Here is a 27547-nt window from a genome sequence, read left to right as displayed (position 1 = left end):
CTTACTCGTATAAATCCTTGAAAATGACTAAGGATCAAGTAAAGTGAATTGGTATTGAATTTTCTACATTTCTTTCACGTCATCTATTTAGCACGCCTAGAACTCTCTCAACTGTCAGATACTTTCTACTCGACTTTGTCATAGGTCTACTACCCTTTAGTGCCAACTTTCGACCATTCACTCGCGGAACGAACTGCAAATTGTAAAAAGCACTTGTCGGCAAACAAATTTATGGCTGGGATGGGCTACGAAATGGGGATCCTCATCCACATCGTCACAGTGGCCATTGTCGTTTCGGGTTTCCAGCTAACAGTTTACAGTTTTCCAGTTCCAGTTCCCATTGTCGCGTTGGGTGCGTTTGAGAATTTACATTTTTATCGCTTATCCTGAGCATAAAATAGCGTCCTTTATAATAAACTTTGGCAATGCGCGGCCAATAGTAATGAGCCACCGTCGTCTTGTTGCGCAGCACGACAATCCCGCTCGGAGTCAGCCCCAGGAAGTACTCCACGCTGTCCTCGCCCTGTGGGAAAAGGGGAAAGTGTAGGCAAAAAGTAGAGAAAATGAGAAGCTGAGAAACTTTCGCAAACAAAGGCGGGCGCAAAAGTTTCCTTTCGGCCATTGCCAAAAAATGTGTTAACAAGAAGAAAGTTTTCGCCCATTAGCAGCAGGCGGCATTTTTATGGATACCTCGTTCTTATAACGCCGCCAAGAAAAAAAGCCGAAATAAATGTAATTTCGGCTGTTAATTAAATTAAAAAGAAAGGAGAGAGCGGCAAAGCATATAAAAGACGGCGGTCTGGCGCCGCGATAGTCAATGATTTGTGTCTATAAACAAACACAAGGCCGACGACTGAGTGAGATGGGGGTGGATATAGGCTTTATTATGGCACATAGCATACCATGCCACATGGAGTATGATACAAGGGTTCGGGGTTATTCCCAACTCCACGCATGTATACAAACACAGCTGGTGATTTATTGAGGTTTGATATCAAAGTAAAGGGCAATAAAAAATGCAAATGAAGTGCCAACTTACGCAGCACAAAAGCGTAGACACACGAGACTCGCTTTTTCGGGGGTAAATGATTACCACCCCTTCCCGATTGGGGACCCCCACAGAAATGTGAGCAAATGATTTATAATATTTGCCCTGAAATGAAATTAAACTTTGCATTTCCCTCTGACCCCTTTAATGCGGCTGGTTGAACGTCGAAGACCGTCTGCCTGGTGAACCATCTGCGGTTTCAGAACTTCGGGTCGGGTCACATGCGAGAAGTATCCATGGGTCCTATATCCCACCCTCATTCCTCGGCAGTTCACCCGATTTGGCTTGACACATGAGCAGCATCAGCACATTACTCACCAGAACGGGATGCAAATCCACGCCGTACATATCGTGCCATTTGACTTTGTCCAGATAGTTGAGCTCCGCACTGGAGGGCGACATTCCCTTCAGCTGCTGGTGGAGTTCGGAGACGCGGGTTTCCAGCTCGTTGCTTTGGTTAGGAAGCAGCCGGAACTCGGACACGTAGCCCTTCGAGTGGCGCCGCTGATCATAGTCACCAAGTTCGGCTGGGGGAGCAAACATGTATGTATCTCTGATTATTGGATGAAAGCAAACTTTAAAAACGGGTGCATTCTTGTATGCTAATAAATTTCTTTAAAAAAAATGAAGGGTTGAGGGTGGTTCTTGGTAAATATAAGCACAAGTCTAAGGATATAAGCTGAAAATCGATTCGTATTTGCAAGGGGATTGTATGACACCTGTGACTCACTTGGTGTTCCTTTCCTTTACTTACATTGCACCACAAAGGCTCCCAGCTCGGCGGCCAGCTCAAAGGCCACAGGCAGTCGTCCCTGCAAAACATCCTGTTTGACTTGCAGGAAAAGTTGATACCTGCAAATGACAAATTTCATTAGCCAACATGGCAGCACAAAAAGCCGAAAACAAGAACCAGAAGCAGTTAACAAGTGGGCAAACAGAAATCTGGGCATAAAATTAGTTGATCCCCACCCCCCCCTGGAATGCTTGTCGAAAACAAACATTCGGCCGACTTGTTGACTTTGGGCGTAACATGGAAATCATGAAACGAAACAAATACTGGTAAACGGCAGACGGCATAGGCCGGCATCATATTTCACAATTATTTGCTAAAATCAAGCAAAGTTTGAGCTTCAAGCTGCCTGTTTGCCTTAATCCTCTCCTGTCTGACGTGGCTCAGTCTGCCTGGAAATCCCCTCGTCGCTCGGAATTTTCAACTTTGTCCTGACCAAAGTCAATTGCCGTTTATTGTGCGGCGCAGACTTTGTATAGCTAAAATAACACGATATTCTTTGGCCCTAGTGCACTTCCAATAATGCAACGGCAATTGCATTGCCACGCCCCGTGCCCCTTTCCACTTGGACAGAAGTGCATTTCGATGCATTTATATGCGCTAATATTAGCAGTGGATTCAGCGGCAGTTGGCCAGGATTTTGATGATGTTTGGCCAATGGTTTTGCCGTCGCTCGGCGAATGATTATGGCCAACGTGTCGTCGTATGGAGAGCAAATATTTGCACACACCAAATGCTTGATAAATGCAGCAATCGCCCCCAGGATAACCAGACACCAGGACACCAGGTCCCCAGGACGACCGAACACCGATGATGTGGCGATGAAAACCATGGCCACGGTCACATTTCCACAGTTTTTCCGCCCACTTCGCTCGCCATTCGCGACGACATTTGGCATTTTCCCTTCGGCCTGCTGGCCTTTTCCACTGGCGTTATTTTAATTTATTTCGCTTGATGTGCGCGCATAAATGCATTAATTGCTCGATGCATTATCCATTAGTTGAGTGGGCAGAGCGAGTTCACAGCTTTCAGCTCGTGCATCTCAATTCGCTTCATTTGTTGTTTATTGCATTATAATTATGCGTCTGTGTGCCTCAATTAACAAATTAAATTTGCCAAATTCAATTTACCGAATTTATGGCAGACCAAAGATGGGATGGCACAAATTAAATGCTTAAATTGTTAATGCCTGTGCGAACAAAAGGATATTCTTTAAATGCCACCAGAACTCACACGAATCTCACTTCGATTTCGAATACCCATAAATGTTTGCGGTCTAGTTTATTGTGAAGGACTACGGATTATATAGGATTTTGGTTGCTCACCTGGTTATTTCCTCCAGCAGCTTGCAGGGATCGGCAGCATAGAACTTCACACCGAAATACAAGTCATAAGGATCCGACTTGGGCTTGAGTTGGCGAGAAATACGCGACGCAGGATCGAGCCAGTGCTGTGGGAATATTCAAATGAGGGATAAATCTAAGGGCTAACCACGTGGCGTATGAGCAACGTGTATGGTATGTGTAAAGGTAAATGAAGGACAACGCAGCCAGCAGGACCAGCGAAAGCGAAAATATCTAACTTGCCCCGCAGCCAAAGGACTCTCAAAGAGTTGCCATAGTCTGGCTGCTGGGCTCTTTGTTTTCATTTTTCATCGCGCCTGAATGAATTTCAATGAAAACGAAAATGAATTTCCAAAACCAATATGTGTGCCCAGCGGAAGCGGTCTCCTTCACTTTTTTCGATTTTGATCGTTTTTGCTCTACACACTTACCGTCTGATTCTCCTCGTCTATATAACGTATGCCGAAGTATGAGGTCTCGATTAAATTGAGCCTGGCGAAGACGACATCCAGCAGAGCCTGGCCGGGCAAATCATCCTGAAAATAGACAAGAAAATTGCTGTTAAAACAGAGCAGAGTCCTGGGGATAAACAGGAGGGATAAAAGCAGAAAAGGCTGAGAGGCAGAGAAGCAGAGAGGCAAAGGCAAACACTGGAAACACTGGCAAACTGTTGAGCCATTGAATGGCCACAGACACGGCCCTCGTTTCCTTTTCCCTTTCGTCCTGCGCCCATTTTCCATCCAGTTGGCTAAGTCCTCCGCCGACAAAAGTGAAAACTTGCCAGTGACAATTATTCAATTGGAAAATTGCTGCCTTTTTTGTGTGCCTTTGCCGGCGATAAAATAAATGTGGAAATAGCAAAATGGCCCGTTCTTCCTCTCGACCAAACAATTTATGGCAAATCGAAGGCGGCCAAAGTCGGGCAATCAACAATTTTTGCTGCTTTGCTGTTGGTTTAATTTAATTTGTTAAAGCTTTAAAATGCCAATTCCCTTTTTCTCGCCCCGTCTGTCCCGTCGCCTAGTGGCAATAATAAATTGAGTTTATTCTCCGGGGAGATCTGGCAATCGAATACGGAATCACCCCGAAAAAAGGTGGCCGCCGCAGCTGCAGGAACCGCAAAAAGCACCCAAACTATGGCCGTGGGGTGTGCTATTGTTAACCGCAAAGGCATCTGCCACGCCCCCTGTTTACCGCCCAACCCTGATGGCAGCTGATGCTCCTCCTCGATTGTCTGCAGTGTGTCTCATGTGCTACTCCGTTTTTTGCTTTTTCGCCAACTGACCAGCAGACACTGACTTTTGCCTTTTGTTGTTTGTTCGACCCGCTGCCATGTTTTATTTATGGTATTTCTGCCTGGTCGAAGGATCCCTTTGGGGCATCCACATCCTCGTACACATCCACATCCTGCACACGGCATTTCCCTTCGCATGCATATTGGCCTGCTTTATTGTTGTTGCGTAATAAACTTAATGGCTGGCAAGTGTGAGCACACTGGGATTCCGGGAGTGAGAACTCGGTGTAACTGCCAGTTTGCTCGCAACTCCGAGCACAATTCGTTTTGAATTTATGTTAAACATTCTGCTGACCTCGGACTTTCAGTCCGAAATCGAGCTGCTTAACTCGCCGTCTGGGAATTGTAAATACCAAAAGATGGAGTCGAAGTTGGGATGTTGGCTGTATATATATTTGAAATGATATTTGATACACATTGTTGGGGAATGTTTGCCACATGTTCATACTTATGTAGTTGTAGTTGTTTCCTCAAATCCATATGATGGCAAACTGTACAATATTATTCCATTTCCATCTCATTTCAGCAATGAATTCGATATGCCCAAAAACATATCGTTAGTACGCAAGCTGTGCAAAATGATTTTGATCTGCCCAATAATCATTTACCTTTCAACAACATTCCCATGCCAAACCGAGATCCCAGTGGATAGGAGGAATAATCTCCGTATGAGAGTTCATTCCGCATCAAAAAGTCGAGCTGAGTTGATTTTTGCATGAGCTCCGGGCCGCAGGACGAGTATATGCCAGTGTACACGGTGCACGGACTCGTGTGCGTGTGTGTCAAAAACTAATTGCATTTGTGCCGACTGCATTAGATGACAGTCGTTAACAGGACGAAGTGACATAGTGACAGTGAAGTGACATCGGCAGTGGCAAAGTGAACGTGATGCTGCAGCTGGGCAGGACATCAAATTCCTTCTCTGGTCCTGCAGCTCAAATTGCATTACAAATACGTGGAGAGAACTTGGGCAAGGACATTAAGACAATGGTCTGTGAAATTTCCAACACAAGTCGAGTCCTTATTGTTGTCCCTCCTCATCTTGCTCCGAAAGCTCTTGTTCCAGCTGCCGCTCCTCTGACTTTGCTGTCAATGCTTTTACCATAAAATACAGAACACGAGAAGAAGAAAAGTGCATTTTAAAAATGCATAAGAAACATGAGCGTTCATCATATTGTCGGTTGCCGTTTACTTAGTGAGAGGAGCTAATAATGCATGTGCACGTAAATGGAATTCCAAATGAGGTAAAAGCGAGTGAAATAATATTCCTTAAAGTGTGCCGAAAGCACGTGAGGCATCTTTATCGATCAGGGCTTATGGGATTCCGTACCTTTCACGAATCCAAACAAGTAGACACCCCCATTGGAAACCAGCCTAATGAACTAGTCGTTCAGCGCCTAAGTTATGGCCAGAAATCAACGTCTACATGTAAGGACCGCAATTAATCACATGGGTTTTGCCGGAAAAACTTGTGCAAACAAAAGTGTTTTGGGTCCCAAAAGGTTTTCCACGTTTCCACACAAACGATTCTGGGGGCGGAAACATTTCTCCCTCCAACCTCCAACGCCAATTTCCACACAACTCACTCACTGACAGAGTTCAATAAATTAGATTTTCCCCGAACCAGTGACGTAGATGATGTCTGGGGCATCAAAGGCTGAAGGCTTTGGATGATCCTGATGCTGACAGTGCAGCAAAAGCAAGTCGAGGACGGAGAAACAACAAAAACAAAAAAAAAGTAGAAAAAATTAAGAAGACGCCGGATGTGCCCTACGATGATTATGTTGATGCTAATGATGATTAGGTCTTTGGCTAAAATGTCTTAATCAAATTATGCTTACTTTGATGTTGCTGGAAGGACCTACGCTTGCCTCGAGCCAAAGGACATCGAATCCTGGCCAAGTACACTTAATGAGCTTACATTTTTCGCCACCCCCGCCCCCGCCGACTGGCTCTCAACCTCGATTGCCTGCTTTTCTTGTCAGCTGACGGCAACACCAGAGCAAAAAGGAGGAAGTTTTTGCCATGCAACTTAATTAGAGAACGCCAAGTGGTAAACCGGAAAATATAGCACACATGTCTGGCCACCAGCCAGCCCTAAACAACTTCCCTTTCTTCCACCACCCCCGTGGGACACTTTTCGGGCGAAAAGGAAAATCCCAGCACCGCGTTCCGACTAAAACGTAATCAGCGTCTTTCGTAAACTTTAACGACGTGACTAACCCAATTTCGGCCTTTTGCGTGTGCAGAAATGCGCTGCAAGTCGTCGGGCTTTAACATAATTAGCACGTGTTTTATGTGTTCAAAGGATGAGCTCCCCAGACACACGTGCTTGTCAAAACTACTTGATATCAACTTGACTTTATGAATAGTTACAAATGCTCTGAAAGCATTTTTTACAGAGCAAATACAATAAATATGTATGTGATTTTATAGACGGATAAATTATTAACTTTAAAGTCTGAACGTATGGCTAGTGCCACACTTTTTCCGTGTTTTCACCCAGCCCAGTCAGATTACATCGTATTTCCGGTGTAAGCTCATTTGCTGCCATTTAAACTGCAAGGCGGCTAACAAGAAATGCCAGCTTATTGCCCTTGGAGGGGCAAATAAAAACAAAGCTGGCTGAAATGGAAAATAAGAAGTGAGTCCGAGTCGCCGGCAATGGGGGTCAGGTCAGATGCTGGAAATGATGCTCGGCATCTGCCCCCCCAAAAGGTTCCGCCATCTACGGGTCGTATACTTAATGCCCTCTATGCCATGTGAGCTGTGTCTGTGTGCGTTTTAGCCTCTCCAATTGCATTGTGCGTATAATTGCGATGCTTGGCTTAAACGAGCGCTGACCTCTGACAACAAAAAATGCACACAACACGCAGTGGAAAAAAAAGCGAGAAACGAAAAGCGAAAAACAAAAAACAGCTGCAGAGAGCTGCATTCGTTTGTGTTTATAACGGCATTATGAGTCTTAAGCTCAGGGCAGAAATAGGAGGAATAAAAATAAAAGCCAGTAAGAGCAAACAAACGGGGCTAAAACACAGAAATGCGGAAAGGGACGGATGGAGTGAGTGCAATGTCACAGACAAAACGGCGACAAAATGAAAGAAAAGCAATGGCAGCAACATCGTGTCGTCGTTATGCACAAAAACCAGCCAGCCTTTCCAAATGCTAAAGCAGATTTATGTCTGCTCCCCCCCCCCCCCTCTGCCAAGCTTCGAGGGAACCCCCTTTTCGGGTCGGGAAACCATCCTGCTCATCCCATATTGGCGCATCTTCACCTAACTGAAAAACACATTCAACAAACGAGATTTGCGTAATTCCTGCAGCTCAGCGCCGAAGAGAAGGTTCCTCGACTCAACTCAACTCAACTCGACTCGTCTCGGTTTTTCTTCTTTTTCATTTTTTATTTTTTTATTTTTGCTGTTTTGTTGTTTGCCGGCTGCTTGTTCTTCGCAATGTTTGTTGTCAGTCTGTTTGTTGTTGTTGTCGTCGCAGTGGACGGGATGCTGCCTTTTGAGATTCCTGTACCGTGTGTTATAGCTATACCCTGCACCAGGTGGGCACAACGTTGATTCGGCCATAGGATTCAGCTCAATTCCCTTAAGTCAATACAAATATGTAAAGGAATGAGAATTCCAGGGAAAGTTACTATTCTATCAAAAAATGAAGTAGATATTATATTCAAAAGAATATAATTTAGGCGTCTTCCTTACTTAATCGATGATTGGGAAGATGATGGTATGTATGAGTAGATTAACCTTCTAGGGTATCTGATAGTCGTAGGTCTGCCCCAAAGTTGACAGCTCCTTGTTCCGCCGATGCTGGCAGTTCAGAGACGTCGCTGTCTGTTTACGAGAGTTTTATTTCGCATGCCACGCCAAACGGCAAACGGCAAACTGCAAACGGCATAAAGCCTGACAATGCTAGATGCGGATGACTGCGACTCTGCTCAGCCTCTGACTTTGGCTCTGACTTTGGACTCAGGTTCAACATCCAACATCCAACGACCAACATCCAACATCCCACATTCAGCAGCGCATCAGCCAGCTTTGGCCTCGGATTTAGCCGTGGAATCGGCTTGGCTTGGAGTTTTGGCCCTAGCTACGATATGAGTTGTTGGTACTGGTACGTCATCGTCATCGTCACATAGCGGCACTTCCATATCTGTTTTTCAACCGTTTTTTTCTGCTTTTGCTATTTTTTGCGGCATGTTCGGGCTGTTTTTTCTGGGTTGCAGCTAGTTGATCTGTCGACGGTTGTCGCATCTTTCCGGCACATATTTTTTTGGGATTCTCTTTGAGCATGGCTCCCTTTGCAGTGCTAATTCCAAGCTTTGGGCCATGCTATCGATGCATCTGGGCGTTCTGCTCCCGCGAAGTCGGTGAAATACTGCACGTGCAACTATTCAGATGCTCAGATGTTCGGATGTTCAAACTGTTCAACTTGTCTCGCGCTTTTCCGGCGAGAGCTACGACTTCCGCCGCAGAGGCATCACTTGCATTTTCCGCTATCGCAATCGCACGACGTCTGTGCAAATGCTGGATATCATTGTTTGCCTCGCAAATATTTCTGCGCTTATCCTACGGTGAATGGAAGCCAAGGAATGGCTTCTTCAAGTGTGCACTTGAAGAAATCTTGCATTTCTAGGTAGAACGACTAAGATTTAGAACTTACTTCTGGAGTTAGTTTTACTTTTCGCCAATGTTACTTAACCAACTTTTCTGTTCACATCTTTTCGAACCATGCCAGGTAATCCCCATTTTTTTCAGGTGTAAAAGCCTGCGCTCACCTTGAATTTCTTTGGCGCTTTGTTCGCTAACCCATTCAAACGCTTGGCAAACAAACGGCGAAGCCAACTGACAGCGACACAGGGCGCAAAGAAGCCGGGCTCAAGGGGTTCCCGGGAATTGGACGTCGGATGGCGGACGTCGGACCACCAGGTGAGTGAGTTATCTGATGGCCGTCAAGCCGGACCGCCTGCCATCCGCCATCCACCATCCACCATCCACCTTCTACCTTCCACCACCCACCAGACTGCTGGCCACCCGCTGATGTCTGTCCGTTCTGTATTTGCGTTTAAAGTTTTTTTGATTGAATTGTTGCAAATTGTTTGCAAATCTATTTCGCCGGTCTCCCTGCGGCTCAACCTCAACCGATTGAACAATTGCTTTTTGTCTTTTCGAAAGCGGAACGATGCGGTGGAGGGAGGGGGCGAAAGGGGGCATTGTGGCCACGCAGATACTGGTATTCAGATATTCAGATATCCAGATATAGCCGCAAAGTCTCGACTTGACACTGAGTTATGGTTCTGACAGCTGCGAAAGGCAACGAACGGCCAGTTTTGGCCTGGCTTTTGAGTTTCCGAATTTTTGCTGGCTGTTTTCTATTTCTTTCAAGGGGCTCTTTGTTAATCCTATTATCCAACCGGAGCGCAACTTCAGCAACAGATAAAGTAATTACCCCGGCTGCCCCAAAAAAATGCCAAATAAAAAAGGGCAACGCCGGAAAACTGTTTCGCTGAGCTTGCGAAAAAGGTAAAACTTTCGGTGTTTTTGGGCCTAACCTTTTGCGTCTTATTAATTACGTCATTTAAAAAGCCTGAAAGCGGGAGTTTTGTAAATTTTGAATTTCGCCTATTGCTTTCTCCACTCAGTTAACATTGGTGTGCTGTTTATAATGATAATATTGAATTACATTTAATGTGGTATAGAAGGGAAGTTTCTACCGAAAAGAAAAATCATCTTGGAAAATACGTTTATTGCTGTGCTTCAAAACATAATCCATTAGTTCGGAGTATCTCAACCGTTATTAAACATTTGCCATGGAAATTCAGCCATTTTCATTCCAACTTCATGGGTCAAATCAATGGCCTGGCCTTGGGAAATGGCCCAAATTACCGTCTATAACTGCTAACCTGGCCGACGTTAAGTTTAAGCACACACAGAGATACTGCTGGGATAGCCAGATAGCCAGCTGCATGGATACAGGTGTGGGTGCTGAAATCTAGACGCCGGCATTTATTTAGCCATTAAACACGCTTCATGGGCTTTGCTTATTTTCATTTTCATTATCAATTTGAGCGAGCTCTGTCCGGTTTTCTCTGCGGAACGAACTGTACGGGCGGGGTCTGTAAAAAAGCTTTTAACTTAATTATGTTGGCCATAAACTGCAGGTTTATTTCGGCCAGCAATGACGCGATCTGCGGACTCTAATTAAATGTCGCTCGGGGGCCTGACCAACTTTTGGGCCAGGTTTAGCGTTAGATACATAGGTCCCCGATACGTACGAACTCATATGGCAATTTCGAACTGCTGGCTTCGAGTGTTTGCTCGTGAAGCACTCGAACTAACCATTTTCCATTTCGGCCTGTCATTGTGGCCGGTGTGAAGTGAACTGAGCTGAAGTGAGCTGAACGAAACGGAACGGAACTGGAGTGAAGTGTGTGCGGTGCGGAATGATTTACATAAATATTCTCCAATGGCAGGCACCCTGTATTGACAGAATCAAGCGCTGGACAAACAATGCCCACACACTCCGCTCGCAGCGGCTTAACTGTTAAGAAATAATTATATAACCTTATCCAGCAATAACAAGCTTATGCCATTTCGTCCGCCCCAAGTGCTAAGAAGTGCGGCTCTGCTTGGGAGCACTCGAAAAGTGGCCCAGAGTCTGGCAGTCCGACTTGGCCAAATGTCATTAGCATGGTAAGCGTGATAAATGGCCCGCAGACTCACGGATTTCTGGTCTATATGCGCACGTAGAGTTCCCAGTTTCCAGTCTGGGCATGAAGTCGTCAAAATCATTTGTCACAGTTTTGCCAGCCTTTAGGTGACTGGGCTCCAGGGTCTCCGGGGCAGAGGTTTTGTCTCGATTTCGGCGGGTTCAACTCAATTTTTCAGACTTTTGTCTCGGGAACTTTAAGATCTCTCGGAATTTGTGTCAAGCTTTAGCGAGGGATTTTTAGAGAATATTTTCTGGAACAATAAGCTTGGAATTTATGGTTTCTTGATTTTAATGCTCACTAATAGTTTGTTTTTCCCTTGACTGTGATTGCGCGTTTTTTTTCCACTGATATATGAGGGCTAACTAAGTAATTATTTCACATACTTTGCATTTAAAAGACAGTAATTATTTTACATTTTTGCACTTATTAAATCATATTAAAATGTAATTTAATTTTAAATGCGTTCTTTGGCATTTTTGTGGTTACGGCTTAAATCAGCTTTTTATTTGTATTATTTTTTGTAATCAAATTAGCTTGAACTACACATGGACCTAAACTCAATAAAAACTTAACGCAAAAAGTTAACAATTAACAAATCCCTTTGTAATACAGTCGAAATTATTTAAAGCGAATTTCATTCATGACATTGTGGTCACTTATTTGCGGGTGTATCTATACGATTTTGTTTGTTTTCCGCTTGTCGACTTAAATTTAATCCGCAAGATAACGCATTCCGAATAATCACTCATACGCAACGTTCGACGCAGCTCTTGTCGTGGCCATGAAATATCGATTGCGCAACTGCAGTGGAGACAGTTGCACACATGTAAAATTTGCAACATTCACTGGCTGGGCGCCAGATGAAATGCGAAACGAGTCAACCGCACAGAGTACCCTTCATCTCACTCCATCATGAAATATTGTATATCTGTAACTACACAGGAAGAACAGGTCGTGCCAAAAGTCGTATGCAAGTTATACATAAATTATGTAAATCATAATATATACTCCTAAAATATTTATACAATCATTAAATTGATCTTCATGCCACATCATTTTCCCCTCTGCACATCTGAACACCCCACTCCGCTGTCATTATGGGTAGACTGCAGTTGTTTGGTGGCCTTAAGTGCGTGCGTTTAGTGCCATCGGCAGCCGTCAAAATCAACACGGCCAAAACGACAACGTCGCCGTGGCAATTTGACAGACAGTCTGCTTGGCAGTTGCTTTTGGCCACACTCCTTGGCCGGAGTCTTTCGTCGTGTAAATAAAATTACGTTTTGAGGCTGGCGGCCACACGCATTTTTTCCGCTGCCGTTTTTGCATATCGGGCCATCGTCGTCGTCATCGTCATTGCGGCTCTTTGAGTTTTCATTCATGGCTGGGCTTTCGACGTTGTTTGCCGTGGCTTTTTTCTGGGTTTTCGGAATTTGTCGGCGGCGAGTCTTTTATCAATCATGTGGTGAGTCGAGGTGACTCGCCCCGACCCGCCAATAATGACAAGCGATAAGTTGTGCCAGCTATTATAAGTACTTGCTCCGCACTTGCTCTGTCCAGTTTTTAGACTCATTAATGACGACCCCCGCGGGCAGAAACAGCCACTTGCCCACTTGGCCACTTGGCCATTTGCCACTTGGCCAGTTTGCCGTTGTCAAATTGTTGCCACGCCCCCGAATGCTAGAGCCGCCGGCTTTCGGCTGGGATCTTGTAAAATTATTATAAATCTCCCCTGATGAGCTGTGATTATTAGCGTTTTACGTGCTCCAATTCTTGCACATGGCATGCACCACACGCCACAAGAGATTCAGTGCCAGTGTCATTAGTCAGTTCCCGGAATGGCTAAACTAAACTAGTCTGTCGTCGTGGTTGAGTTCCCGATTCCTGGGTACCGATTCCCCGACTCCGTACCGCTGCGCCGGTCGATCAATCAGGCAGCAGGCAGCGGGCTGCAACAACTTAAAGCCCGTGGGCGATTCACGCTCAACTGGTCCAATTACCCGGCACACACACACACACGGCATATGTATATATATACGCGTACTTTATGCATGTACACACACGGCCCGACTTTCCGGCATCTGCATAATTAACAACTGGCGGCCCTTTAAGTCACTGCTAATTATGTCGCAGACCTCACAGGCACATCGCATCGCAGATGACAAGAATTTGCATTGAATATGATCGGGCATCATGTTGTAGTTGAACCTTATCTCGCTGAACATCGGCCGATTACCCAGAATTATTATTCATGAAGCACAACCTTCGGCTTTGTTATTTTTGGGTTGGGTGTGGTCTAATTGATTTAATGCAGATTATTAAGGTTCCAGAAATAACTTTATCTTTATTGGCCAGCAATTGGAATTTCAATCGATTGCTCTAGAAAACCATGTATTTAATTGTATAAACTACAGAGTTTTCAAGGCAATTTGGCGCTCGGCAAATGACTTTTCTGATTTATCCACAATCGATTGAAACTTGATGTCACCGATCTATTTTATGGCATTTTAACGAAATTTCCCCGAACATTCATAACTGATTTATGCCCTCGATTTCGTTCTTAGAATTCGAATCTCGGACTCGGAATATTTTTCAATTAAAATCCAGTGGCAGAGAGGCAAATACAAATATGCTAGCAGGGAGTTTCCTCTTTCATGTGAGCTGGATTGGGACGAGATTTTGCAAAGGTTTGCTGAAACCAAAGAGCAGAAATCCAGGCCAGTCAGCCGGCGGAGAGGAATCACAACAATTTATTTGATTTGCCCGCACAATGATGCCAACTATGAGATGGCGTGCGAAATCAGCACAATTTTTCCCAGCCAAGCTCAGCGGAGACAAAGGGATCCGTCGCCTGGCGACCCATTTAATTTGGCAAACGTGAGCAGTTTTAAGCCAAAGAGATGGAAAGGCGCTGGAAAGCTGGAAAACAGCAGATGGCGATGGTGCGGCGATGGACGTGTGAATGATGACACTTTGCATGTTTGCCAAGTCACAAGGCCCTGCACTAAATATTGATGAGGATGGGCCCTGGCATGGCACTCCTAAAAATCCGAGGCACGTGCAAAGTATGCAACACTTTTGTGGCCACAAAACGCTCTTCAGCACGATGATGATGATGATGATGATGATGCTCACGATGTTGTGGGGGTGAAAGCGAAAGAGTTGGCCATGTTTACCAGCGAGGAGAAGCGAATGAGGGAGCAGACTTACCTTGATCTCGTGTATAAACTCGGTTTCATCCAGCAAATTAATGCGCACGGACATAATCCGTGATGGGCGACAGAGGCAGTTCATGTTTGCTTAGCCGTGCTTTGGCCCGTTGACAAGATTAAGTATACGCCGTGGTGTCTCCGAGACAGCTAAGCATTTTCTGCAATGGGAAAGATAGAAAGTGGAAATTAATATCGTGCAGGTAATTAGCTGGCAATTAGTGGGAATGCAACTGCACCGGGCAAACTGGTTTGCTCTGTGACTATGTAAACATTGTAGTAAAAATCTCTGGCATTTGAGCCGAGTTAAAGCCACTAGGCCTTGTTTTAATAACTCTTTTGGCTTCGCCGCTTATCTGCCTGGCAGATCAGCGGCAAAAGCAACTTCAACTTCAACACCAACATAAACATCGTCATCACCATCATCATCATCATAGGCAATGACAGTCCAACTGTCAGCGGTTGCCGCTCCCTAGTTGGGCATTATCATTATAATTTTATAATTGCGGTTGTTTGCCAGCGATAAGTTTAATATGCATGAAGTGGAAGAAGCAGAGAAGAATCACCTACGGCCAACAGACAGCGGCAGCCCCAACAAAGTCACTTAAGCGGATTAGTTAAAGGGCTTTCAGCTCCAGTGTGTGTGTGTTGGCCAAAAGCAGATTATGTCATTAGTACAGGCATAGTACACGGCACAGGGGAGCGCGGAGGCGGGAAAAGGAACTCGAGAGGAGGAAGCGCCGGGCTTTGGGTGCCAACATATCGGTTAAAGGCCGTCGTGACGAAATGCGGTGAGGTGAGTGGAGCTGGCGAGAACCCCCACAAGAAGAAATGCGGCTGATAAAGCGCGAAATCTAAGCACACTTAAGTATAATGGACAACTGCATGTGACGCTTGGTAAGGCAATGACTAACATGTTAAGATTGTGTTCCTGCTCAAAATCAAATAGCACAAACAGAAGCAGACTAGTCGAAAGACCAACGTTTCAATCGTTGAGCCCATCAAATTAGTTTGAGCCCCAAACAAATTAAGCCACGGCACAGTGTCTGCCGTATTCCACGGGCTGATATCCCTCGCCAACTTCACACAACATTCGCCGACAGTCGGAGAAAGAAAAAGAGTTCGCCTTTTGTGCCGGCTGCAACTACAAAATAATTAATGTGCACTCGCATAATGAAAGGCGCCGAGCGCAAAAGCCAAAGGAGCAGCTGAAAAACATGCCAACTTTTCGCACATTTCACATGGCCAGACCTCAAGTCCGTTGTTTTGCATACACGGATAGAAAGATGGGATGCGTGTATCTATTACTCGCATAGGTAAATCCAAGAGATAGATATACCCTTTAGGCAATTGCCACAGAAAGGATTGCATGTTCTACTGTAATAGAGATCCTCATTTTGTTCCCGATTTTGTCATCATCAATTTACCATCCGAATGACTAACTATTTCGTCGAGTGTAAAATGGCGCAGCGTAGATAGTGGCTGGCTGCTTTTTGTGCCCCTGCTTTCATTAGACGCTAGTAGCTGGCACATTTCCCACTGCCTGGCGCTCATTACACTAATGAAATATTATGCCTAATTAATGGAAAGTCGGCTGCCAAGTTGACTGACATCTGTCATACATCTGTCTTTAACTTGGTCACTCTGTCAACGCAGCAGCAGCAGCAGAAGCTGCAGCAGCAGCAGAAGCTGAGGCAGCAGCAACATCAATTAAAATGCATATTCCTCTGAATGACAGCCACTATGAATGGAATGGAGAATGCAGAATGGAGAATGCACTGCATGTAATTTTAATTGCAGCCAAACGCATGCAACAACAAGTTCATTCAACTTGCCCCAGCCTGATTCTCTCCTGCCCCTCAAAAACCACCCACAAGTGGCAGCGCCTCAACGCACAGCGGAAATTACAATTTACATTTATGTGCCGCACTTTTACGATGGCATTTTCCACATTTTCCTTAAATTTAATGCTCATCTCGTTAAGCTCCCGCCTAGAAATTATGTACATTTAAATGGAAAGCAATTTGCGCGGCAATAAACTTATTCATTGCCATGTTCGGTTTCAGGGGAACATCAGTGTTGAAATTTTCGAAAATTCTCTTCTGCATTCCATGATACTCAAAACGGACCTCTTAGATCTTTTAAATGGGCAATATTTCTAGAGACTCCAAGTGAAAGGTCTATTTTGGGAATAGTGGTATGTCGCTCTAACATTAAACATTATCTTCTTCTAACTAATAAAATGAAATTTCACACAGGTGTCGCCACATTTTACATGGCTAGATAACCAATATCCTTGCACACATCCCGCAACTCGCTAAAAAGTTAAATCAAAAATGTTGAACAAAGGCCATAACTCTGGAAGGCCCAACCACAAGGCCATGTGCGACTTGGTTGGTCCCCAAAAATCCCGCCACCGCACATATGATAAATATGCCATTGATCGATTTTTGAGCAGCTTTTCCGAAGCTTCGCCATTCCAGATGACACTGGGGAAATTTATCGCCCGGCATATTTATAGCGTCATATCTTTATGCCCGAGCCTGTGTTTACAGGACATCATCAGCATCAGCCATGAGCATGAGCATCGTTTCTTGAGCCAGCGACACCCTCATAATTTCTTTTCCCATCAAATTTATCACAGCAGCAGGGGGCGATGGGCGTGACTTTTGGCCAAAACCCCGCACTTTTGACGCCCCGGCCGGAAAAACTTTGCTTGATTTGTGATAAAGTGCGTGTGGCATTTGCCAGAAAGCAACCACCCGTCCTTTTTCTCTCGTATTTATCAGACGAAACTTTGCTTTCAATTTTCCGGGGGACTTTACTACTTTCTTTCCCATGGCTGGCTGTCTCTTTATTTTTCCTTCTTCTGCCCGGTATATTAATAATATTTTTGCCCGAAACTCTGCTCCTCACATCATCATAAACGTTGCTCCCTACTTGCATTCATTTCAGCTTTTCCTGTCTTGATGGACGGACGGGCGTATCAATAACTGAAAATGTCTCAAACAGCATTTTGTCATATTTCAATGGATCACAGGACCGACCCTTCGTCCTCGATTTTCCCCCGTTTTGCCATTTTATGTTTGCGGAAGTAACACCCAGCCAAGGCGAAAGCCAAACAAACTTTCAGCACATCCATCTGGTTGGCAAAAGTGGTGGCTTGGGTCTGATTCTGTGTCTGGTTCTCTGGCTAAACGAAATTATTTATTACCCGCCGTGCTGTGTGCGTAGAAGCTGCTGGTAATGATGATGAAAAACGTGAAAGCATCGAAGAGTGCAAATGGCAAAAAAGGTGAGACACAGACGGCAGTGGGTGGCTGTTTGGATTTGGATTCGTATTCCGATTCGGATTCGGAAGGATTGCCCAACCTCGTCGAAGCAGTCCAGACCAGGCCAGTCCAGGCCAGGCCCGAACATGAACCAGAAACTGAAGCAGTGCCAGATTTTCCGTCTTTCGGGCTTTAATGATGATTAAATGCGCGCCGGGTTTTGGGGCTTTAGGGGGATATATGGCAGGTGGGGCACGGGGACCCGGCTCTCAGGCACTGATTTCCTCCTTTTTTTAGTTGGTTGATTTGACTACAAAATGGAGCTTATTGGTTTTTGGGGGGCGTCGGGTAGTGAGATGTAAATAACTCTCAAATGAGCTGGAAAATTGAAGCCAAGGGCACAGGCATAAATTTCTCCTAGACTGCAAATGACTGCGAGTTAATGGCAGGTGGGCATGCGATGGCTTCGGGGGAATTCCATTCTGACAGAAGTTAAAGGGTTCGGCTGAAAGACGCTCATCTCAAGACCTCAACAATGACATAATCCCGTCCAGAATTAGTTGGAAAAATATGTGTATCTCGCATTCGGAGCCACTCGATGCTCCTCTTGAGATATGCGTGCGCAAAATTACTTAATATTTGTTCACGAGTTAGTCCCTGTTAGTCTCTTCTAGTTCTCTGGCTGTGGCGCTAATTTCCGAGAATTTGCTAGCTGGCTCATTTCATCAGAGCCATATGCATAGCCAAGAGTGCACTGGAAGAATCTGCATATTGTTGAATATCGAATATCATCGAAAAATACCTATATCATATGAATATAGTATGTTGTTCCGAGACTTCTACAGGACATCTGAGGATATAAATACCGTAGGGTTTATTAGTTAATTGCATTAATCTTTGATGCCATTTCTCCTTGTGCATATCTGTAGCCAAAGCCACAGACGTGGCCACAAGGCAGGCAAAGGCAAAGGCATAGGCAAAGGCAAAGGCAAGTTGGCAATCCGCAGGCGGGCATAAATTTTACAGCCACCTCACACACACAATTGCCACATAACATATGGTCCGAAGGGTGGAGCTGGGGGTTGGGGCAGCTGGGCGTGGGCCTCGGAATACCTTGAGGCATTTGCAGCAATTAACACGGTCGACGGCGTGTCTTGGCGCCCACTTTCGACGGGGGCCACAATCAGAGCCAGATTCACTGCCTCCTGGTTTCTTTCCCACTTATACTCGTATTTGGCACGTAATGAGACGGTGGAACCCAATTGGATTGTCCAAGACATCCAGACAGGCTCTAATTGCATTGACGCTTGTGCCCGGAATGACATAGCCATGCCTCATGCGAATCTACTGATTGAGTTGCAGTTAATTATGCCACGCTGGCATTTCGATGATTTTAATGATTTGTAGCGGTTCGCGGGCAAATATTTCGCTGGAGTCTTGCCCCTGCTAACGTCACGTATCCGCAGTGTGTGTTTTTTTTTTTTCGTTTTCGTATTTTTCTGGCCGAGTCCTGGCTGTCGAGTGCATTGACACACAAGATTTTGCAACGTGTGCTGTATGAGTATTTATTTACAGTTGCCGACAACGACAGCGACAGCTGCCTCCAATGAATCAGCGTGTGTCGCCGTGTGTGCGTTAATATTTAAGCGGTTGCATGGGAACTTGTTAACACCATCTGTTGTAATTTATAATTTATATTTCCTTTCTTAATAAATAAATAAATAGTCAAGTTTATGTTTGAGTTTTATGATTTATATTTTAAGTTATTTCAACTGCAACACCAGCACCACGACCTACTCACAGCAAAAAACGTACAAGAAGGAAAGAAGGAATAAAAAGAGTGGTATTCTCTTACAATATGTTTTATGGCATAAAAGGTGTGGCCATTCATATCAAATATAAAGTAGTGTTGTTTAACGTTATTTTTGTAGGTTGAATAGTATATTCCAACACGCCCCCTCAAAAATAACGTCTATAATTAAAAACATAACAATAATATTCATTAGTAACTATCAAATGTGGGTGGTGTGCATTCTGGGAAGTGTTAACTGATCCAGCATTTGCTGCGAGGATACGGGGAAAACCCAGAAAAACCCGATCAGATCATTGTAACAAAATATGTTTACAGGAATTTAAATTTGAAAAATATATATAAAAATTTCATTCAGCATTCGATTGGTCGTCTTGCAGCAAACCCAATTTGTCTCGTAACTCCACAAATCTCGCAGCAGGCAACGGTTTTGTAAATATGTCAGCCAGTTGATTCTCTGTAGGAATATACTCAAGACAAATCACATTATTCTGAACTTGCTCTCTGGCAAAATGATATTTAATATCAATATGTTTAGCTCGTTTATGACATGAGGGGTTGTTTGCTATGCTAATACAGCCTTGATTGTCTTCGTAAATTTTAATGGGGTTTTCTAGTTTAATGTTAATACTAGTTAATAAAAATTTAAGCCATAGAGCTTCTCTCACGGCTTCAAATAGGGCCATATACTCAGCTTCAGTTGATGAGGCTGCTACTGAGTTCTGTCTCTTTGTATTCCAACAAATGAGATTAAAATCAAACATTTTGAATAAATACCCTGTTGTACTTTTTCTATCAATTTCACTACCAGCCCAATCAGAATCCACATAACCAATAATTTTATTTTCAAATGCCAAGTTCTTTTTAAAAATCAATTTCATATCGATAGTGCCCTTCAAATATCTAAGAACTCTTTTTAAGTTCTGCCATAATTCGGAGTTATTTTTGCTACTATATCTGCTCAAGATATTTACTGCAGTAGTTAAATCTGGGCGTGTACAAAGCATTATGTACATTAAACATCCTATGAGGCTACGGCATGGGGTATTGCAGTCTTCATCTGAATTAAGTAATTCATAATTCATTTTACTAGGTAAAGGAGTACTAACTGCATTACAATTTTCCATGTTAAATTTACTTAAAATTTTTTAACATATGCAGATTGGCTTAAATAGATTTTATCTTCCTGCATCTCTATCCTAATTCCAATAAAATGTTTTATTTCATTTAGGTCAGTCATCCTAAACTTTTCCATTAAATACCTTTTGAAGTTATTCATTCTTGTCATATCTCCTGTAGCTATAACCACATCATCTACATATAATAATACATATATGTTTTCATTGATGTTACCTTTGTCTAAAATATATATACAGCGATCAACTGAAGAGTTTACAAACTCACACTCTTTCAATGCTTGCTCAAATACTTCAAACCAGCATCTAGCCGCTTGCTTGAGTCCGTAAATTGCCTTATTCAATTTACACACATTGTCACTATTACACGATATACCTTGAGGAAGTCTCATATAAATTTCCTCTTTTAACGTGCCATTTAAGAAAGCTGTTTTTACATCCATTTGATGGACTTTCAAGTTATACTGTATTGCTAATGACAATATAAATCGGAAACTTGAAATTCTAGCTACAGGAGCAAATGTCTCTTCATAGTCTATTTGGTATTTTTGAGTGAATCCTCGTGCAACCAATCTAGCTTTGTATCTAATTGGATTTCCAAGTTCATTATATTTAACAGAAAATACCCATCTGCTATCTACAATATTTTTGTTTTCAGGCCTTTTTGTAATTGTCCAAGTATTATTAATTTTATGAGCATTTAACTCTGTATTGATGGCTTCTTCCCAAGAAGATTTATCATCCCTATATTGAATTTCATCAAATGAATTTGGGACATCGTTAAATATAGTGTGAGCATTTAGAACAACTTTATTTAGACTATTATCCTCTTCATTATAGGATATCTGAGGCTTAGTCTTTAATCTCTCACTTCTTCTATTAATAATTTCTATGCCATCATTTTTAGTTGGATTATCAATTCCAATTTCTTTTAAGTGCTCTGCTGTTTCACTTTCCCTACTCTCATTCGGGTTGCCTGATCCCTTACTTTCATTCAGGTGATCATCTCGCTTTCTTTTCTTACTCTCATTCAGAAAATATTTATTACTTTCCTTACTATCTTTCAGGAATTGTATGTTGTCGCATTCCTTACTCTCATTCGGGAATTCTGTTTGTATTATTTTCCTACTGTCATTCGGAAAATTTTTATTTTCACTTTCCTTACTATCTTTCAGGAATTGTATGTTGTCGCATTCCTTACTCTCATTCGGGAACTCTGTTTGTATTATTTTCCTACTGTCATTCGGAAAATTTTTATTTTCACTTTCCTTACTATCTTTCAGGAACACTGTTTCAAATTTAACAGCTCTAGAATTAACCATATTGGTTTCATCGACAACAACATCTCTTGCGACAATAAATTTTTCATTTACAGCATCCCACAACTTAAAACCATTGGGTTCATAGCCCACAAAAATACTTTTAAATGATTTATCATCAAACTTTCCTTGTTTGTTTTTAATATGCACATAAACAGTTGCACCAAACACTCTCAAATGTTTTAAGTATGGCTTCTTATTGTGCCACATCTCATATGGGGTCTTTGAACTATCAACAAGTGCTCTGCTAGGAATTCTGTTGATTAAATAAGTAGCAGTTAATACTGCTTCGCCCCAAAAGCTTTTATCTAGCTTTGCACCACTAACCATGGTTCGAGCTTTTTCCGTAATGGTTCTTATCATTCTCTCAGAAACACCATTTAACTGAGGTGTATGTGGCACTGTAAAGTGATAAGAAATTCCTTTCTTAACACAAAATTGTCTCATCTCATTTGACAAGTATTCTCTACCATTGTCAATGTATAAGTACACAACCTTTAAATTAAAATGAGCTTCACTCTTGGCTACAAAATCTTGAAACATGCTAAACACATCAGATTTATATTTAATTAAATAAGTTACACAATAATGTGTAAACTGATCAACAAAGATCACAAAATAATTTTTATCATCTAAAGTAACTGGAGTAATAGGCCCACAGACATCTGAGTGTACTACAAAAAGTGGTCTTTTAATATGGGTCTTATCTTTCAATAGTTTAAAAGGAAGTCTTGCCTGTTTACCATTTAAACAGGGTTCACAAATTTCACATGATAACTCTAAGTTGTTTAGAAGACTTTGATCACTAAACATATTCTTTCGTTTTATTTCTAATAATTTGCCATCGCTTATATGGCCAAACCTCTCATGCCATAAACGAAAATTATTTTTATGCTTAGCATTTATAGAATATGCTTGAAAATTGATCACAGGTACATTGTTTAACATACCTGAATTTTTGACAACCATTAACCCATTTTTCGAAATGGTTACACCGCTTTTGTCAAATTCGATCGACATTCCTGCCTCTTGGAGACGCTTTACGGACATCAAATTACCAGCAGCTTCCTTACAAAAGAGTACATCCTCCAGTGTAATCTCATGGTCATTCCGTAGTCGGACAATACCACGCTTAGTGGCATAAATAAATTCGCCTTGCTTGGCCACTGCAATCTTAAGTGGAGGCACAACCTCCACACTGTCGGTATACAGCGACTCATCATTTATAAGATGGTCACTAGCACCAGAATCAAGGACAAACCCGCAGTTGTCCATCACTGAAGTATTATTCACTTCTTTTACCATAAACGCAATGCCGTGTGATGTTGCAGTTTGAACTTGTTTTTCATTTTCTTTATTTTTATTATTTAATATTCTTTTATAATGGAAACAATTTTTTTTAATGTGGCCTTCTCTGCCACAGTGGTGACACTTGACTTTATACTTTGAATTTCCCTTGAATATTTTCTTTGGTTTAGTTACCCGATTTTTAAACAAATTATTTTTATAAGTGTTATTATTGTTGTGCACGATCGCGTTCATAACTTTCTTGCTTGTATCGTTGTGGTCATTTTTAATTTTAATTTCTTGATCCAGCAATCTATTTTTCACAAACGCCAATGTCAAATTTTCTTCAGATAATGTCTCTATCGCTGTAATAATTCCATCGTAACACGAAGGCAATGTGATCAGTAGATGAGAAATTTTATCCATCTCTTCTATTTTTGCACCAGCTGCCAACAATTCACTTATAAGTTCGTCAAAAATATGAAAATGGCTTAATAGTGACATCTCACTCGATAGCTTCAGAGAAAGCAAACGTTTTCGCAGCGCCAGTTGCGACGCCAAACTTTTTCGTTCATAAACGGCGTCCAAATTCTCAAGAATCTGACGCGCCGTAATGTCGCTTGTTGCGAAATTTAAAAACGAGTCGCTTAGGTACTCTATTATTGTACTTTTTGCACAACGCTCTGCCTTTTTCCAGGAGTCATCTACCTCGTTAGGCATTAAACCATCAACTACTTTAAGCACATCTTGCTCGGCTAAAAGAGCCCTAATTCTAAATTTCCAAATCGCGTACTTCTCGCCATCAAACGGCTTAATATTACGTTTAGCCTTGTCCATTTTTCACTCAAATTCTGAGAAGGAAATAATTTCACAAGAATGTGAAAAAAAAAGCTATTTCACAAGAATGTGAAAAAATGCTATTTCACAATTTATTTTCACAATCTTTAATTCACAATTTAATTGTTTATTAGGCATGGACTGGGCCCATAACCTGTTGTAATTTATAATTTATATTTCCTTTCTTAATAAATAAATAAATAGTCAAGTTTATGTTTGAGTTTTATGATTTATATTTTAAGTTATTTCAACTGCAACACCAGCACCACGACCTACTCACAGCAAAAAACGTACAAGAAGGAAAGAAGGAATAAAAAGAGTGGTATTCTCTTACAATATGTTTTATGGCATAAAAGGTGTGGCCATTCATATCAAATATAAAGTAGTGTTGTTTAACGTTATTTTTGTAGGTTGAATAGTATATTCCAACACCATCCATCCAGCGATCCAACCCAGACCCAGAATCCAGGCCCAGAATCCAAGACCAGACGGTACCGAAGCCAAAGCCAAAGCTAAAGCCCAGACGAGCGCCCAGGAAGCGGGTTTATCGAGGAGGCTGCAGGGGGAGGCGCCCCAAAGGGCTCGAGGGAGTAGGAGGAGGTGGCTTAAATGCAGAAGAGGGGCAGGAAGCTGCACGGCTACGTGAGTGATTGTCAAGTGCTTGACGCTGCAGACAAATGAAATTCGCTTAAAGTGCGCCACAACCGCAGTTGCAGGCGCAGTCACAGTTGCAGTTGCACTTGGATATGCCGGCTAGAGTTCATGCTGAAGGTAAGGCCATACACTGACAAAAATACACTAACACTACAGCTTTAGTTATAAATTAATTAGTTACTTTGAAAGCAATTTAACTACATAGTTGAAAGACCTAAGAGGTGCAAGTTACTTTGAAAGTATTGTTTAGATTTTAGTATTATATTTTTTTCAAAGTGCATTTATAGCTGATGCTAGACTCGCGTCTGTTCCGTAGGACAACTTGACTGGCTGTCTGCGAGGGGGCGTGCCACAAGCAAAAGTTGAGGCATGTTCCTGCATACCCAGCAGTGTTTGCATTCGAAATGTATGCGGTTAGGTAAATACTTGATTACTTGGACGGACGTTCAGTGCCAAGCGGAGCAGCTGCAAGTGGACATACCCTGCGTGCTTAAAGGGTATCCCAGTGCTCTTGGCCATCATGCTTCGTGCGGTGGTTGCCGAAGGTAACGTCATCATTGCACACCCTCATTCCCGCTCGCACTTGTGTATTTTCTTTTGTGCAGCAAAAAATATATACGTGAATAAAGAAGAGAAATACATTTTCCCGCTTTTCTTGTTCTTTAATGAAGGATGGGCTGGTTGCGAAACTGTAAAATAGAATCAACCCATTCGTCATGTGGCGGAAAATGCATTTTATTTTCTATTCGGTCTGGCAGATGCGTGAAAATTGCTTTATTTTTAATGACTGCCATCCAGAGGCAAGTAAATGGGACAGTTGCATTTGCATACCTCCGGGATACAATGGAATCCCAGGCATCTCAGGTATATTTAGGGTGTTTCCCTGACTTCACCGGGGTTTCCCTGCATGTCATTAACTTTATGAGTGCTTAAATGCTGCAGACTGCAGCTCAAGGTAACGGAAACTGCAATTGCAGTTATGAGGCCAAGCTCCTGGGTAAATTACCAAGATTATTCCGCGCTGAAGACGCCCACTCACTCACTGGGAGGGGGCAGTACTGCCAGCCCATCTGCAGCTTCGATTTACTGGTGGCAGCAATTCTCCAAAGTGTTTCGCTTGCTGCCGAACAATAAACCAGGCCAACATAAATTTTCCTACGCACCGAAATAGAAATGCAAAGAGACGGATAGTAGCTATAGGTCCTGCTTTTCCACCCAGATCTTCAAATACCGCCACCTTCGGCACACGTGTTACAAATTTTATATGAGCAAACAATTTCTGGGGCAGCTAAGGGGCAGCAGAGCACAGTAGCACAGAAGCAGAGAAGGCGGAAATGGGCGGAGGGAATATAATATAAGCGCCACAGCAGATAAAGGAAAATACCCACTGAGGAGTCAGCTGGCTGAAAGGCATTTTTATATATGCGCACAGGAAGAATGTCGTAAAAAAGTTTTACGATCAAACATTGCACTTTATGTGCTTTTATGTAAAATTACCGTACAACATTGGCAACATTGTCAGCTGAGCTGTAAAAGTAGCAGGAATAGCAGCAATAGAACCGCCCGAGGAGCCGGATCCCCGGAAGCGGAGCGCCCACGAGTCCCCAATCCACCAGGCAATCAGGCAAAGTTGCCTTGTGGCCGGGGTAAATCCAATTTACTTATTTGAGTGACTGCTCCTCCGTCGCGACACCACCTGATACCTTTCTTCCACCTTCCGCTAAGTTGCAGCGATCTGCCCACTTCGGGACATAAGTTATGGCTCCAATTAGCCGCCACGTTTTAATTGATGTTTAACCACCAAATTCTCCCTTATGTGCTGTTTTATGGCCACCAAACTGGCACATCATCTTGCATCTCGAATTTGGTGCATTTATGGCCTCCAGCCAAAGGGCTTTCTGTCATATCAGCGTCTTTGCAGGCGGTCAAGACGGGCCATAAAATTTATGCCAATGGGATGGGGGTTTTGGCGGAAAAGCTCCCAAAGCCATTAGCACACATTTATGCCGTGCCATAAAGTCTGCTTTGGCCAAATCAAAAGTGTCAAATGGCAGAGCTCATTTGCACGTTAATAAGAATTTTATTTAAATTCACTGCCAGTAGAATACGGTTCGATACGATGGCACAACAGGTTTCGTTTCATTCGATTGACCCATTTATCGGCTTCTCGGAAGAATCTCAGCCAAATAGAGAAAGAGAATCGGAGAAAGGGGCCAGTTCACTGAACCAACCACTCACACAAAAGTTAAATGCAGGTCAGAAATGGTGAATCAATTTGCATAACTTATAAAACGAGTTGGTTAACTTTCATTCACATAATCGCCGCAATTAGGCAATCCGATTAGATTACACTATCGTGAAATTCGACAATTCTTCATTTGTGCGACTTGAACTTTAAAAAATATTCTGAGTCATTGGTGTATGTTCCCCATATACGGGGAAGATACTCCGAGTAAATCACCTAGAGCCCAAGTCATAATCAAGTGTACGTTTTAATTGGTCAGCTGGACCTGTCAGCTGTCCAGAAGCCATAAATATGGGAATCGGGGCGAGTAGGTGCATCCGCAGGGGTGCTGTGCAGTCGGCAACCTCAGATTGATGACAGTCGATAAGAGTCGCGGACAGTTCGAGTGAAGCCATCATAAAAACGGATCCCTTTATGGCATTATGCGATATAAATTTAATCAACAAATTGGACGACGGCAAACAGGGGCAAAAACACAGTTCACAGTTGGTGAAAAACGGCGGTCAACGCCACGCAAAACTGAAAATGCCTTTGGGGAAAACGGGTCAGCAGACATTTCGGTTTAGGCCGTCGTCGAAGCCGACA

At 43.0% G+C, this 27547-nt stretch overlaps 1 protein-coding gene and 1 long non-coding RNA gene across 5 annotated transcripts in view, besides 1 other annotated feature; both read right to left on the bottom strand.

Moving 5' to 3' along the window:
* CG34347 (uncharacterized protein) overlaps window positions 1-27547 on the bottom strand; it is a 60592-nt gene that overhangs the window by 16764 nt on the left and 16281 nt on the right. For all 4 annotated transcript variants that reach the window (NM_001382071.1, NM_001382074.1, NM_001382073.1 and 1 more), the window contains 6 exons: window positions 14404-14563; window positions 3613-3717; window positions 3164-3288; window positions 1803-1900; window positions 1367-1575; window positions 371-523 (listed from right to left, as the gene is read on the bottom strand). In NM_001382071.1, coding sequence (NP_001368952.1) covers window positions 371-523; window positions 1367-1575; window positions 1803-1900; window positions 3164-3288; window positions 3613-3717; window positions 14404-14487 — 774 coding nt within the window. In that variant the 5' untranslated portion in view covers window positions 14488-14563. The remainder of the gene's footprint in view (window positions 1-370; window positions 524-1366; window positions 1576-1802; window positions 1901-3163; window positions 3289-3612; window positions 3718-14403; window positions 14564-27547) is intronic.
* lncRNA:CR46118 (long non-coding RNA:CR46118) lies at window positions 9239-9846 on the bottom strand. Its single transcript, NR_133497.1, has one exon. It is a non-coding gene; the product is annotated as a long non-coding RNA:CR46118 (long non-coding RNA).
* Window positions 19351-24494: a mobile genetic element.

This window comes from Drosophila melanogaster, chromosome 3R (assembly GCF_000001215.4).
Source record: "Drosophila melanogaster chromosome 3R".
Lineage (NCBI taxonomy): Eukaryota > Metazoa > Arthropoda > Insecta > Diptera > Drosophilidae > Drosophila > Drosophila melanogaster.
This window is presented reverse-complemented; position numbering and strand designations above follow the sequence as displayed.